Source organism: Equus przewalskii, chromosome 23 (assembly GCF_037783145.1).
Source record: "Equus przewalskii isolate Varuska chromosome 23, EquPr2, whole genome shotgun sequence".
Taxonomy (NCBI): domain Eukaryota; kingdom Metazoa; phylum Chordata; class Mammalia; order Perissodactyla; family Equidae; genus Equus; species Equus przewalskii.
In genome coordinates this window covers 16,409,080-16,424,740 of record NC_091853.1, presented here as the reverse complement: position 1 = coordinate 16,424,740, position 15,661 = coordinate 16,409,080, and the positions used below count along the sequence as shown (strand labels likewise).

At 39.1% G+C, this 15,661-nt stretch overlaps 1 protein-coding gene across 1 annotated transcript in view; it reads right to left on the bottom strand.

Moving 5' to 3' along the window:
- Positions 1–332: 332 nt before the first annotated feature.
- The window catches only part of LAMC1 (laminin subunit gamma 1), a 116,808-nt gene continuing 101,479 nt past the window's right edge, over positions 333–15,661 (bottom strand). The window contains exons 19-28 of the mRNA XM_008521936.2: positions 14,354–14,559; positions 13,831–13,910; positions 11,941–12,078; positions 11,255–11,399; positions 10,071–10,220; positions 9,695–9,809; positions 8,548–8,747; positions 7,278–7,436; positions 4,941–5,040; positions 333–3,359 (exon numbers count right to left, since the gene is read on the bottom strand). Of these exons, the coding sequence (XP_008520158.2) occupies positions 3,103–3,359; positions 4,941–5,040; positions 7,278–7,436; positions 8,548–8,747; positions 9,695–9,809; positions 10,071–10,220; positions 11,255–11,399; positions 11,941–12,078; positions 13,831–13,910; positions 14,354–14,559 (1,550 nt within the window). The 3' untranslated portion in view covers positions 333–3,102. The remainder of the gene's footprint in view (positions 3,360–4,940; positions 5,041–7,277; positions 7,437–8,547; positions 8,748–9,694; positions 9,810–10,070; positions 10,221–11,254; positions 11,400–11,940; positions 12,079–13,830; positions 13,911–14,353; positions 14,560–15,661) is intronic.

Below are 15,661 nucleotides of genomic sequence, written 5' to 3'. Positions count from 1 at the left end.
CTCATTTGTTTACATATTGTCCACGGCTGGTTTCCTGCTACAACAGTAGAGAAGTTATAACAGAGAATATATGGCCTGTAAAGCCTAAAGTATTTATACTCTAGCTCTTTACAGATAAAGTTTGCCAACCTCTGGACTATATATACAAAAGTATCCCAATCTGAGAAGGGTAAAAAAAAAATTATATATATAAATATACACACACATACACACATATCGGATTGCTCTCAAGAAAATAAGTAACCCAAAGAAGCCACATGAGCAGCTTCCCTTTCATCATACCTTTCAAAACATCTTCTGTCCCCAGTACCAGACTCAGGACACATCAAATATAAAGGGTTACAAATATTCAGATTTTATTATAAATAAAATACTGGTTTTTTGTTTTTAACATAAAAAATGCCGAGTGTTGCATTTTCTTCACCACCCTGGAGAGCAAGACTGTAGAGATTAAGGCAAACAGCTCAAGTGAAGGCACATATAAAAGGGCCACAGTTGGAATTAAAAGGAAAAATTCCAGGGAACAGCTGTGTATGTTCCCTGTGACACCCAGCATTCTGCAGCAGCCACCCTGTCAATTTTATCACATAAAATACAGATAACTGGAACTATACAATAAAATAATGGCAATATTGCAGGAGTGTAATTAAGGTATCGTCTTATAAAGAATTTTTATTTTAAAAATAAAATTCTGTTTAAAAATACACCATACAGATGGAGGAGAAAAGCAAAAAAAACCAACAAAACCAAGAAATTTCCCCGTGGCCTAAGACTTACTGGAGTGAACCTGACCCAGAGGCTAGATGGAAAACTACCCTGGCAATCTATCTTCAGTCCTTTTCCTGCAACCTTGACCAAAATGTCTCTGTTAGGATGTGGCCACTTAGCAAGAGGAACTAGCTAGGAAACACTGATGTGAAAACTTGGCAAGAAAGAGCCATGCCTCCTGGGACAGCAGAAGAGCCCTGAGAGAAGCAAAGAGTGAAAGCTTAGAGGTATGCCACGTCAAGACACTTGTAGCCAACTCCGGTATGTGAGGAGGAGATGGAAGGGCAAGAACTAAGTTCCACCACCTCTCCCACTCTACCTACATGTAGCCTATCCCTGATGCCCTTCCTTATAGACTTGACCCATCCAGCTCAAATAACTGCCAGAAAGGGCATTTCTAGCTCATTCCCGGCTAGATCCACATTGATGTCAAAGATACCCTTTGGCAAAATTTCCTAATTTCACCCTATCCTGTCAACCTGGCGTTCCTGCTCTGGAGCAGGCATTGAGAACAACCTCGTGCTGCAGTTTAGGATCACCATGAGCACAACGGAAGAGGGTTCTAGGTACCTCTGTATAGTGGCTGTGTGTGGAGGAAAGCAGGTTGACACTAGTGTTAGAGAATGGACATGCTGCAAACACAAGGCAAAGAGCAAAGCAATGGGGAACAAACACAATCCGAAGAATTGCAGATGGAAGGGAAGGAGGTATGCAGACACATCATGCCAGTGAAGAGGAAAAATGGAGTGAAAAAGTGGACAGTGCCATTCTAGAAAGAGGACCAAGCATATTTACATAAATTCCTTACTCTATCATCATGATAAACAAAAAAACATTCACACAAAAATATAAATTTGAAATAATTAATAGCACCAGTGTGTCAGATAATAGTTTCTTCCCCCCCGCTACGCAAAGTACAAAGTTGCATAGTGTTAAAGGCTATATATGAATCTCGAAGGCGGACTGGGTGGAGGAAGGGGTTGTGTGGCAGGGAATTGTCACACTGTGATCTTAAACGAAAACCACAGAGCTGAGGATCAAAAGTTGAGAAGCCCACTAGGAAACTCCACATAAGCCTCTTCCCTCAACACTTAGAGGGAAGGTTCAGAGTGGGTTTAAATCACAAAGTGCAGGAACTAGATGGTGTTGGCAGCTGTGTGAAATACTGAGTGCAAGTATTTGCCACCAGGATTTGGCAAACAATGTGTTTGCGGGATTCTAGAAGATGGGAACATGAGAAGAAAACTGAGGCAAAGGGTCAAATGGTTCCTCTCTCCCCAATGGAAGAAAAATGGATATATGGTAACCTGACAATACAAGTTGCATCTAAATTTTATCCCTTTGCTAGAAAAGACCAAGACAAGGATGGTTGTTTACCTTTTGTTTTGTTTGTCAAGATCTTAGGGACCGACTGTTCTCTGTCAGATAATAACACTAGTTCCAAGAGTAACATACTAAAAAAGCTCTAAGAATTAGTTTAATCTTGAAAAAAACTTTAGTGGTTATCATATCCCTATTTCTTCTGAATAAATTCCATTTGTAGGAATATCAAAAGACGTCTATTGGCGAGTGCAAGCTGCCCATCCAGATTTAAATTATCAGCTGCCCAAAGATGTGGAAAAAGTTTACCTTCCTAGTCAACTATTAACAATTGAGAAAATGTTCAACCTACTTCTGCAGTCTCATATTCTCCTGGAGACTGTCATAAATAATTGCATCCTTACCCGTGGATGGCTCAGTGTCCTATACTCAAAATAGCTAAAACAACTGATGATGGCTCTCGACATTCTAAACGACCAATACCTTTGGCACAGGATGTTTGTTTTCTTTAGCTTACAAGGAGCAGGGGCAGGAGATGCAGGCGCACCTTCTTTATCTACAGACTGGATATACTGGCCATCACAATGCTACTATTAGTAGCCAAACTTTCCTTCATAGAAACAAGAGTGTTGAGACTGAGGAGGTTCTGCTGGTGTCATTGGGAGGGGAGGGCTACTTGCTCAGCCCTGGCATACAATGGTTCCCACGAAGTATTTATGCCACTGTACAGTGACATAGGATGCCACGTCCTTACACAACTCAGAAGGGAAAGTGTGGGTAAGGGAGCGCCATAAGTGGAAGAGAGACTTTATTGGATAAAACCCTTTGTTCCCGATTCACGTTGTTTAATTTGCTTCTCTTTAAACTTTGTGACTTTTCCTGGTTCAAAAGGACAGTGGTGGAGAGCAGCAGAGAAGTGGGGGTCTGAAATGTAATCTTTGTGTTAAGGCACTCTATGGCCTCACAATGGCTCCCCGGTCGGGGGGTGCTGCCTTCCAGCCCTAAAGGAAGACACTAGGGCTTTTCAATGGACGGCGTGTTGAAGCAGCCAGACGGTAAGGTCTTCTTGATGTCTTCCAGGTTGCGAATGTCCTTCATGATCTCCTCAATATCTCTGTTATAGTCCATGATGGCAGCCTCCTGCTTCTTGGCTTCATTCTCCAGGTCCGACACCTTCCTGTCTAGATCACTGACTTTCATTTCATCTTTGGCTTTGTTCAGGGTGCCTTCAATCTCATTTAGCTTATTCAGGTCCACTGTGTCCAGCTGCCCTGTAGAGTCAGAAAGGACACAGAAGAGAACAGACGCACTCAGTAAGAATTACAACATCACTCCACAAGTTCCTCCACTAGCCTTTCTATAAACGAAGCCCGGCAGCTGCCACTATGCAAAAGCAGCCTGCAAATGTGACTTGCAGATTGTTCATGTCGTACAAGGGCGTACACAATGCAAACCAAGTACAAACACTTGACTGAACCCAGCGGGGATGGGTCACAGCGTATAACGAATATTGGGCTGGATGTTTTTTTCTGAGAAAATGATTTTTGTAAAAGGTTTTCTAAATACACAGCTACCATGTTTCAGACCTTAAGCCTCACTTGAAGTTTTGAAGGTCATCTGGTAACATTTAATACCTTTTTCATGTTTATATATGTAATCTGTCAGTCATGTTAGTGCCATGTAAGGAACATAAAAATCTTTAAGCTAGAATCCTAAACCCACAGCTTTTAGATTCCGGGGAAGCTGGGTTAGTTCTGGGAGTCATGCCCTGCTCGCAGGAGTCAGACACTATTAGTTGCCCTCCTACGGAAATGGCCAGGGTTGAAATGCTACAATAATTTCAGCAAAGCTTCACTTTAAAATTAGCAAGTAAAAGAGGTTCTTTTGAAAAGAATTGCTTCCATAATAAATGAAAGCAGACAGCCACACAACGGCTAGCACTCTATGCATCCTGTACTTAACTAAATGCCCACGAGACCATTTTACATCAGCGATGCTCAGAGGTTAAGGAATTTGCCCAACTCCACAGCTTACAGGCAACCAAGTGAGATTCCAACCCAAGTCTAACTTTAAAATTCAGCTCTTTCTGCCACAAAAAGCATACTTTCTAGCATACTTTTAAATCCATCTGCAGGCCATAATTTATTATTCTTGACATTTGAGACAGATAAAAAATATACTATCCCCCATCCCCCAAACAAAACACTGACCAAATTCTAAAGGCCAGCAAATGAGACTACAGTGCCTTGCTCCAGGGCTGTACTGGCTACAGTATGACCACTTTATACTGGAGGCTGGTGACAAAAGTGCATCTGTCCCCTAATGAAGGCTGCTCCCTATCAAAATGGATTAAAAGAGCTTTTCAGTATGCTTCTATTTCCTTGAAAATTTAAGCTTTCTCTCTCTCTCTCATGGGATAAAAACATCACCTCATCAGATTATCCTTTAATTAGCAAACGAAGAAAATTCCAGGCAGTGAAGTCACCACCAGTTTAAAGTGCTCTTTTATTCTATCATTGAAATCCTTCAACTTTAAATCCTCTAAAGACACTCTGCTGGCAGGATGAGCTAAGAACAATTACTGTTCAACTGTATCATAAACCTCGACCATAAATAGGCCACCCCAGCTGGCAGCATATCTTCAAAACTTTATAAGTTCTCGGACCAAGGTCCGATTCCAATACTCAGGTCAGATTCCATGGAAGGATCTGCTCAGTATTTGTTTATTGAAGTCATGATTCAGTTCACACAATATTCACACTATAACATCTGCCTTTGAGTCAATTACACCAGATGCCAAGGATGGTACAGAGAATTCAGAGACTGCCTAAAATGACCCTACGGCTACTTACCCAGCTGCTCCAAGAGGTCATTAATAAGGTTGAGGAGGCTGGTAGCGGAGTTTTTGGCCTTTCTGGCATTGATCTCGGCTTCTTGAGCAGCCTGTGAAGCCTGTACAAGTAAAAAGGATAAATGACACAAATAGTCCTGATGGTATGTTCTCATCTTCTTGAAATATTTTTTCCCCAATGAACCAACAAAACTAATTTCCAGATGCCTTCCCCTTCCCTAACTCATGAAAAGACAATCTCTCGTTCAATTTTTTTTGGTCATATCTTCATGTTCAGGATGTCACTATTTTTAATTCATTTAATAGTCATGAACAGGTATTCAGTTTGCCTGCACTGACTGTATTTGTATTTCACAAATCAATATTATCTCCTTTTTTTTTACTCTGGAACACATGAAGATGTATTCATAATAAAATCCATCAAGCAGAAACAAGTTATTTTTTAAGGATGAGTCTAAAAACTACATTTTAGAACTAAAACATGTCCTTCAGAACCATCTTAGGGACTTGATTAGAAATGTCCTATTCTCAGGAAATTTTCATAATCAAGTGACACTCTTCTGTAACTCCCTCCCCCCCGCAAACACACACACACACCCAGACCCCAATTGGGGTAATACAATTTACGCTTAAAAAGTCAACCAAAGGTAAATATATTTGGGAAAATCCCATGAAACCTGAACAAATACACTGTGCATGAGTCACAGGAAACAGCAATGGAAGAGGAAATGTCTAAATATCAGAAAACAGATGCTTTCACAAATAAATCCAGTCAGGATCTAAATGAGTGGCTTTGAGCTCCCTACCACATAATTGTTTGGCCTAGTTTTTGGGTCAAGACAATGCAAAATTTTTGATAGAAGCAAGGTGAAAATTTAATAAAGAAAAAGAAAGCAAGGGAAAAAACCTTCACAAATAAATGATTAATCTCAGTCCAGATCACAGCTGTTCTTATTGAGGCTTCACAGGGTTTTCTGCGAGTATACTAGGAGCAGGGTCAAGGACTTAGTTAAGGTCTGCTGAGAGCAACACTACTGCCTTCAATCTGTCGTCTCCAGCCTCCTCTTCCAGAACAACCATAAGCCTTCACTCTTTCTGTTACAAAAAATATGTTCAGACTCAATTGGCCAATGCTGACCTTTCAGGGTTGATAGAAATATAATTGGGACAGTGCAAGTGAGAGTGCTTTGTGCTCCTTAGAAGTTATTTACCAAAAGGAACAAAAACATTAATCTTTTTTCCACCCTTTGAATTGAATCCATACCCTTTGTGGAAGCCCATAAAGAACATATCCTTTCCTCTTTCAACAGGCTCTAAATCTAACATTTCTACAACCATATTAAAAATGAAATCTAGAGACCCTCAGCACAAATGAGAAATACATATTTTTACTATATGGGAACTTGGACTTGAGCCATACCTCGCTACAGAAAAATAGGACAATCCACACACACACACACACACAAATCCCAAAAAAGCACAATGAAATAAGGTGTTTGCATAGAAAGGCTTCCTGTAATCATTTCTATCGAGTCTTCTTTACTTAGATTAATAGGCTTAGTATTTCTCTTTTCCATCCCAGGAGAAAATAATCCACAGTGAAGGGTCTGTTCTTTAGCAGGAGAGGAAGAAGCGTCCCTTCCTTGCACTGAAAGTGCCCAATTAAACAAGTTCACGTCTGTCATTACTGTGATTGTAATCAGACTAAACTGGAAAGGAATATTTCCATTGTGACTCCATTAAAGTCTTTCAAAAGCAAAACACAACATAAAACAGAAAAATGGACCCTAGTTCTTTGTCGGGCCATGCATTCACAAGTCAACTTTGTTACGAACGGTGTTATGTATACACATCATCACAAAAGGAAGATTAAATTGGATATTAAGTTTAGTATGTTTTGTCATCTTCAAAAACGTCCTTTTACACTAGAAATTGATCTTTGCCTTGAGGGAGCAAGTTGTTGGGAGAACAAGAGTAGGAAATAAATTAACTTTTCATGGTATTCCTTTTTGATTTTACAACATCTATGAATTACCCATTCAAAAATATAAATACATACTTTTAAAAGTCCTACAACCTCAAATGTGTAAAACAACATTTTGCTTTTAACTCAGAGTAGCTTTGGGATAGGACAATTGTGCAACAACCTGGCAGAAAGTCCAAATTCTTTGTCTTCTATGTAAGTTACTAACCCAATTCTTGACCAGAAAATGCAATGAAAAACAGAAGATGAAATATGAATGAAATATGAAAGAGACTCTTCTCAACAAGTTGGGGATCTTTATGATTAAACACCCTTCACTTCCTGCCTATGAGCAAACAAGCCAGAATCACTTACCATCCCTGCCATCATCATATCCTGGTCAGCATCATCTTGTTTTTTCTTCAGCTCCTTTTCTGCTTCCTGTAGTTGTTTCAACATATTGTTCACCTCGTTATCCAGGTCTGTAACCTCTGCAAAAGTCCTTTCAGCTTCTGCCTTCGTGCTGGTAGCATTCTAGGCACAAAACAAACAATTGCTAATGGAAAAAAAAAGCTTTCCTTTTTCTAAAATATGCTCCCACTCCTTTTAAAATCTGTAAAATGGCTCAAAAAATACAACCCAGAAAGAACATAGCAGTAATTTATACCATATGTTGACTTACTTATTTGGGCTCCAAACAGCAGTAATAAAAAAATAACATTACCACCTAACATAATAGCATTTTATATTTTATAAAGTACTTTCATTTGTATCCTCTTATTTAATCCTTAAAACTTCCTGTTCTATTATTGCCATTTTCAGTTGAGGTCATACAGCTAGCAAATGATAAACATTTAAACCGTGTACACTTGCCACCACATCATAGTGATTAAGACTCTTTCATTTGGTTAATTTTTAAATTCAAAGCTAGTTTTGTTCTACTTAGCAGTTTATCGTAATGGACAAAAAGACCATAATCCTGAAATATGAGTATTTTATAAAATATAATTAATCCAAAATCCAACTGTTCTAAAGAAACTAAAAAAATGTGTGATTCTCGAACACATAATTTTAGAATCAGCTCCAATCTCCCCTTCAACTAAAGCAATGAGATTGACCTTCAAGTGGGAAAAAGCCAGCCTACAGAAATTATTCTTTAAGATGAGCAGAAAGAATCCTAGCAGTGGCAGCTACAGAAATACTAAATAGGTGGGGCTGAGATACAGCAATATGCTTGAAAGAGCAGCTCGAAAGTTGTACTGACTTGGCACTCTGTGCAAGGTTGAAAAAAATGTCAACTGTCCATGTCAAAGAGCTGTGTTTATTCAGGAAGAGTCTGACTTTTTGGTGGGAGGGGGCTCTATGGCTCCCCGAAGCCATCTCCATCCTCACAACGCAGACCCCGCCACTGAGACATGGTAGAAATTTTAGGGTAAAGGATGATTTCAATGATTCTCCCGCCTCAGTCAAGGTGGTTACCTATCCTAACGCCGAGTAAAAAAAATAATAAACGACGAGGATGGTTTAAGATAATTTTACTGGAGTCAAGGAAAAACATTGCAAAGGCTTTTTGGGGTCTGGAAAGAAAGTGGACAATGGTGAGAGAAATCTATGAGCAAAGACTTTATTTCAGAGAAATGCACACCTTTTGGACAGCGCTGGCGATCCTCTCCGCCTCGTGGGCCTTGTTCTTAGCCTCGGTGGCGTCGGCAGCAGCGTTGCCCAGCGCCAGCTGTGCCTCCCTTGTCTTCTCGTTGGCTTCAGCTATGGTCTGGTTGATGGCAGGAATCCTCCGGAGTGCCTCCTCGGCAGCAGTCTTGTTGTCGTTCACGCGCCTATCAAAATCTGTAACAAGTTCAAGGAATGCATGTGAACTAAACTCTCGGCAAGCCAAAAGGGACCCTTCAGGGAGCTGCAATGGGATTTTGTTATATGAACAACGAAAGTCAGGGGAGAAAAACGAAAAACAGCATGGACTGAAATCCTAGAAGAACAAAGCACACAGCCCTTCACGGAAGATTCAGATGAATGAACATCTGTTTCTGGAAAGCAAACTCTTACTTGAAAAATTTATTTTTGCACAGAGCACTGAGGATGTCATCACTACCACCTCAACCAGTATTTAGGGCCTGTATCATTTTATATGTGTGAAAATTGAGGATTGAAGAGGCAGACGATTTCCCCAAGGAGTCACAGTACACAAGAGATGGATCAGGGATTCTGACTGAATCCCACTGACACCACAGTCCACACATTCAACCACTGTCCTGCAAGGCTTCCATGTTTATAGAACCTACGGCAATTTTATCAGAGCGGAGTCCAGGGCCGCACACTGAAGTGAGCACCTTTCTTTTTTATCTTGGGTGAGGAAAGAAACACAAAGATTGAGATGCAACTGGCAGAGAAAATTAAAGATAATCTCCATTTATCAACATAAGTCAGCTAAATAGGCATATCTTGGTTACATGAATTATCCTAACATAAAAAAAATTCCCTTTTTGTGGTTTTCATACCGAGGAATACAGGGGTAAAACGACATGAGCTCTGGGATTCCTCTTTGAAATGCTTCAGCACAAAAAAAGTAGGGTGGGTGTTGGGGGACAAAGTAAGTGTAGTAAAAATCATAACTGTCGAATCTGGATGAGAGGTATATGGGATTTTTTATACTATTATCTTTCACATTGTGTATGTTCAGAAAGTCACATGGTAAAATTTTTTTTTAAATAAAAAAAAAAAGGAAATCACCCTAATGGAGGAAGCATACAAATTTATCCTATTTGACCCTTTCATACCTTTCAGGTTGTTGAGAATGTCATTGGCTTCTTGTAACGTATTTCGTCCCTTTTTAGCAGCTTCTTCTGCAAGAGCCTTGGCAGCATCAGCTCGGGCTAGGAGCTGGTCAGCAGTCTGCAAACACATGGCAGATCAGAGGACAAACCCTCCAGGGTAAATCCCTTCTCTCTCCTAAGAGGCCAGGCACCCCTAAGCCACCACGCTGAGACATGTCAGCACACAGCCAGCTGGGCCTGGGCATCCCACGTAAGGCCCTCCTCTGAATACTTGTGGTTTGCTGTTTCTGCAACTGTGGTGACATGACAGACACAGCTTCCACTTGGACAGTTTCAAATTCTGCCTCAAGAAATGAAGCAACCTACATATCAAACCAACCTGCTGTTCAGTCTTTCCCTTCTCCAGAAGGTTCTTTACTTCAAGTTCCTTCCCTCTCATGTCCTCTCTCAGATCCTCATAATCTTTCAACTTCTGGTCAATCAGACGGTCCAGATCCTCAGCTTCCTTTTTTATTTTATTTGCCTCATTCTGAGAAAAGCAATTAAAATCATTACATTTTAGAGAAAATAAATTGATGAAAAAGGAAGCTTAATAACTCAATTATATTTAACATTCAATAGGTATTTTTGAAAGAACAGTGCAGGTCAAGGTTTTAAGGATTCTTTTTTAAAAACTGAGGTGTACTTTACACACAGTGAAATGCCCAGTGCTTAGTGTGATGAGTTATGACAAATATATTTACCCCTGTAACCAACACCCCAATCGAGATACAGAATATTTCCACCCCAGGAAATTCCCTTGCATCTCTTTCCACTCAATTTCCACACCCATCTTTCCAACAATACAGCTGCCACTGGTGTGGTTTTTATCATCATAGATTAGTTTTGCCTAGTCTCAAGTTTCATATACGTGGAATCACACAGTATGTACATGTCTGAAGAGACCCAAACCTGTATGGTAAAAATCAAGTCCACACCTCAGATGTAAGAAGTGAAACTTAACAAATTTGAAGTTTAATGTAAAAAATACATCATTTATACTCAGCCTGGTATGGGGGTTCATGATGAGAGTACATATGAAATAAAATATTACCAATCTCAAAATATTTTACCTGCCCCAGGGCATCTTGATACAGTTCTTTCATTTAAACCATTCCCCCTCATTTCTTTCTCATTCTTAAGCAGATAGTGCCTGGGAGTAAGGGTCTAGCTGTAATCTGCTTTAATTAATCCAGATATATTATAATTTGGATCTCTATATTAAAGATTTAGGAGTGATTATGCATATCACTAAAGTCGTCTTTGAGATTTAATGTTTATAGTCAGAGGATTCTTTACCTCCATAAGGTCTATGAACATATCTAAAATAGAACTCAGCTTTACCAGGGAGTAAGTAGGAGGACAGAGGAGGTGGGTGCTAGTGACAGCTGCAGCTATCTAGTGAGAACAGCTCTCACCCAGACCGTGAGGGGTGTGTGTGTGTTTGGGGGTGAGGGTGGGGACTGTGGATGGGTGATGGCAGTGACAGCAGAGCCCTCTGCATACAGGCTGTCCAGCCCATACCTCCAGCGCTTCTGAGTCCACAGGAGTCAGCTGGGCCACGCTGGCGTAGATCTCCACAGCTTTGTCACCAGCCCTTTTGGCCTCCTCGTGTACTCGGGAAGCTTGCTTCTCTAGATCCTCTGAGATGTTCTTTGCTTGTTCATACCTAAGGCACAAAAGACATGATTTAATGGAAAAGTTAGTTGCTATTAGCATCTTAATGTTAACCAGGTTCATTCTAGTTTAAATCACTGTGACTATTTCCAAACCTCAAAGAAAACACTATATGAAAATGCTATTACTTAATACCAACAGTTTAAACTTATATTTCATCTCATTACTTCTATTTATAACATACGGTTTACCATATACTTTTTTATTTTGGATACCTTTTAAATATTTGTAACTCAAGTATATTTTCTCTATTTTATGATTTTTTTATCTTCTTTTTTCATTTATGCAGAATTTTAAGGATCATGGCTAGTCTTGTTTCCATTCTCTGCGGCTAGAGTAATTAGATCAAATAAAATCTTGATGGCTCTACATCCTGTGTTCTAATTACTGTGCCATTGCAAAAGCATGATTAACAAAAGAATCTTACTGCATGAATGCATGCCCTGAATCAACCACCCTTTAATTTTTCATTGAACTGGTGTTATTTACAAGAACAACTGAAGGGCTACAAGCCATTTTTAAATTACACTCACTTTCTATTAAGCTCTTCAATCTCAAATGCCGTTTGGTTTTCTCCTGCCAGTGTCCTCAAAAGCAAATTATACGCTTCAGTTGATGTCTCATTGGCTGTCTTTGCCACTCGTACAATGTCATCGGCTTCTTGTTTATGGCTGTATAACAAAAGAACAAATAAACCATGAAACAGAACCATCTAATAGAGAAAGAAAAAGCATTTAGGTAATGCTTAGCTTATTATATATACATATACTAATGTGGGCAGAGTTCTACAAATACTGGAAAATCTGGAATTTTGCAATCATTTCAGTGGGGCTGAGTTTACAAACAGCATTCTGTAATCTGAGAAAACGTTATTTTCCAAGAAAATTAATGGTATAAAATTTATGGGGGCAAATGTTTTACATTTCTTCAAAAAATTACTTTTTTTTTGTGATGAAGATTGTCCCTGAGCTAACATCTGTGCCAATCTTCCTCTATTTTGTATATGGGACGCTGCCACAGCATGGCTTGATGAGCGGTGTGTGGGGCCATGCCTGAGATCCAAACCCACAAACCCTGGGCCACTGAAGTGGAGCACGTGAACTTAACCACTAATGCCACCAGGCTAACCCCCGCAAAATTACTTTTAAATATAGTTATTTAAGAGTAATTGATATAAAAAACCATTTATGTTAGCAAGAACTCATTTATCTAGTCATAAACATAAATCCCAGAGCTAATCTTTAATCACTACTCTGGTTCAGTCACTATGTAGTCTTGAAATAGCTTTGATATTCAGATTTCTCACACAGAACCTAATCACTGGCCAGGAAAAGCAACTCAACAACAAATGGCAAGGAACGTGTCAACAGGGACTCCAGCCCAATAATGCATTTTAGCTGGGTAACTGCTAAGGTTTTTTTTTAGCTCTAAAATTTCATATTACATTGTCGTGCTGCAATACGTGGCCATTCTTTTTGGTATGATAAACTTTCCTTCCAAATTCATTTATGAAGTACACCAGAATTAATTTTTCTCCAAGACCTAATTTTCCTGGGAGCTTTCCATAATGTTTTCAGCTGTCTTCTTTTAATCAGAAAATCTGGCTTTGAAATCATGAATGTTCTATGAACTAAATTACACAGTTTACACATTTACAGTTACAAAGAACAGAAAAGGAGCACCAGTTAAAGCAAGAAGCCAACGTAATTGCTCTGGACATTGAGGTTAAAATTCTAACATCAGGCTTTCCTAAGCACCCTACAGCCATGAGGTTTACTAGCTGTTCTGCAATGCTTTCAACAAACATTTATTGAGTACTTAGTGCATGCCAGACTGTTTCAGGCATTGGGACTTCTGCAGTGAATAAAACACACAAAAATACCTGCCCTCATGGAGCCAATATTCTAGTAATTTTATTTAAAAAAATCTTTTTTAACTTGATGCCCTCCACAATTTAAAGTCTTCTTAAGAAATTACCTTACACTTAATAAAAAAGTCAGTAATAAAATGGTCTGTTCTCTTTCGCTGATTTTCAAAAGTACTATGGGCCAGTAAATGTTCTCTATTGAAACTTGAAAACTACACATTTTTGTTAAAAATTTAAAAAAATAATAAATTGTACTGAACTTCTTACAGTTAACTATTAACTTTAAGTTTTCAAAATTAAAAATCTAAAAATGTTATGGTTTTCTTTGAGATGTGCAAATCTAACTTCCCTCTAAACCATCATATTCTAATATTCAAAGTAAATATTTTAATTTCAAAGTAAAGGGAAGAAAAGAGTACATTTAGCTGGTAACATTTCAGAAAAGAGAGCAAACTTTGCAAAAGTGGGTTCTGTGGAAAGTGTCTGTGGGTATAGAATAAGATGACACGTAAACACCACAAGGACAGCCATAACTTAACCATTGTCTGGAGGTTACCGTTCAGCAAGCTTTCGCGCCTCTTCTGCCAAAAGAGTCATGTTGTTTGGGTCCCCCGTAGAGTCTGGCTGAGTGATCGACTTCAGAGGAAATAAACAAAGCGCTAATCTCAAAGGACTGAATTATTTAAGTTTAATAAAGCAAGTGTCAAAACTAAATTTTCATTAGCATTACTTAGCAAAAAGAAGGCCCCTCCTTAATTTCAGAGACTTTTACTTAATATCAGCATCCTTGACTGCAGACTATTTCTATTTTCCATAAAGGATAAAGAAAGCCTAAATTCACTGCTTTCATAGAAGGAAGAAAGCTAGAGAAAGGACCCAGATTGTCCTTTGGTTTTTACCCAGTTCATGATAACTATTTCATGACAACTATGAGCAATGTGGCTTTCTTGCTCCATGCTTAGAGACAAAAAGACACAAGGAGTTGATTTAGCTGAAGAAGCACTCCACTGCTAACAGACTTGCTACACGTTACCAAGGGACTCCCCCTACCCCTACCTCAGACCTTTGCAATCACTCACCACATTGGCAACAGCAATCTTTGCTTTCTCCAGTTCTCTGGATGCGATTTCAATTAACTGCTCTGTGCTTTCTACCCGGGCACGTGCTTGTTCAGCCAAGTTTCCAGTCTCTTCAATGGTATTCCGGATATTCTGTAAACGGCTAATTTGGCTAGATAAGGTGTTATTCACTCTCTGGAGGCGATCCATCAGATTTTGGTCTACATCTGCAATGGCATTGCAGAAGAAAGTCCATAAATTATCTGAAGTGGGGGACATACCTCATATGAAATCTCTTTATGCTTCCAAACACAGCATCTTTCTGACCAGTTTTCCCTAAGCCCATCAGCAGACCTGGTCAGCCTTTACTGTGCCCAGTAGTACCTCCATGGCTACACTGTGTGCCTGTCTGTCCCACTTGACTATGAGCTCCTCCTTCATCACTACATCCCCAGCCTAATATGGTGACTGGCCAAGAGAAGACACCCAAGAAATGCCTGATGAAGGAAAAATTGATATTCAAGTGCATGACAGATTTAGTCACAAAAACACAATGTTATTAAAAGCACTACCAGTTCTAAGAACTGGACATTTTTCTAAACTGGGAAAAAACTACATTCAAAACAGATGCTCAAGTATGGCAAATTAAATTCATTTTGTATTTTAAACTAAACAAACTCTTGCTGCCACCCTTCACTCCCTGGCATATTCATGTAATTTCTTTCAAATTGATTTCTGCTTTTGAACAGTTCTTCAAATTGTTATTAATTACGCCCATTCAACTTAAACCTCAATCCTGGGTCCTAATAAACCAAGAGATAAATACAAGCTCATGCAAATATAATTGTCATCATTAAAATTCTCATGTCATTCAGTTATATTAATATACAAGAACCATAAGTCAGTCCTATTCAAAATTAACCAGTTCTTATTTCAGCATGATGCTTAATATTGGCATCTAAATTTTCCAAGGAATGTAAAAGAGATGACAGGTCAAAGTTAAGCTCAATAAAGACGAATACAAGTTTGGAAAATAGCAACTTGTAAGTAGGGCCACCAAACACACGTGCAAAGTTGGTGTGCTGCAAAACTCTTGCCTAACTATACACAGTGGGCCTGACTGGATGATTACTTAAACAATTTTTTGATAGATTTTTAAGATATTTAAGAACATTTTTAAGGAAATACAAAAGATAAAAACAAGGTGAAATCATGGAAAAATCATTCAGATTTAGGAAGCATAAGCAGCCAATGAAGTTATGGAAGCCCCTTCTCTTGAGACCTTCAAGATACGGATCTCTCTGGCCAGTTCTTTAGAGACACAATAGT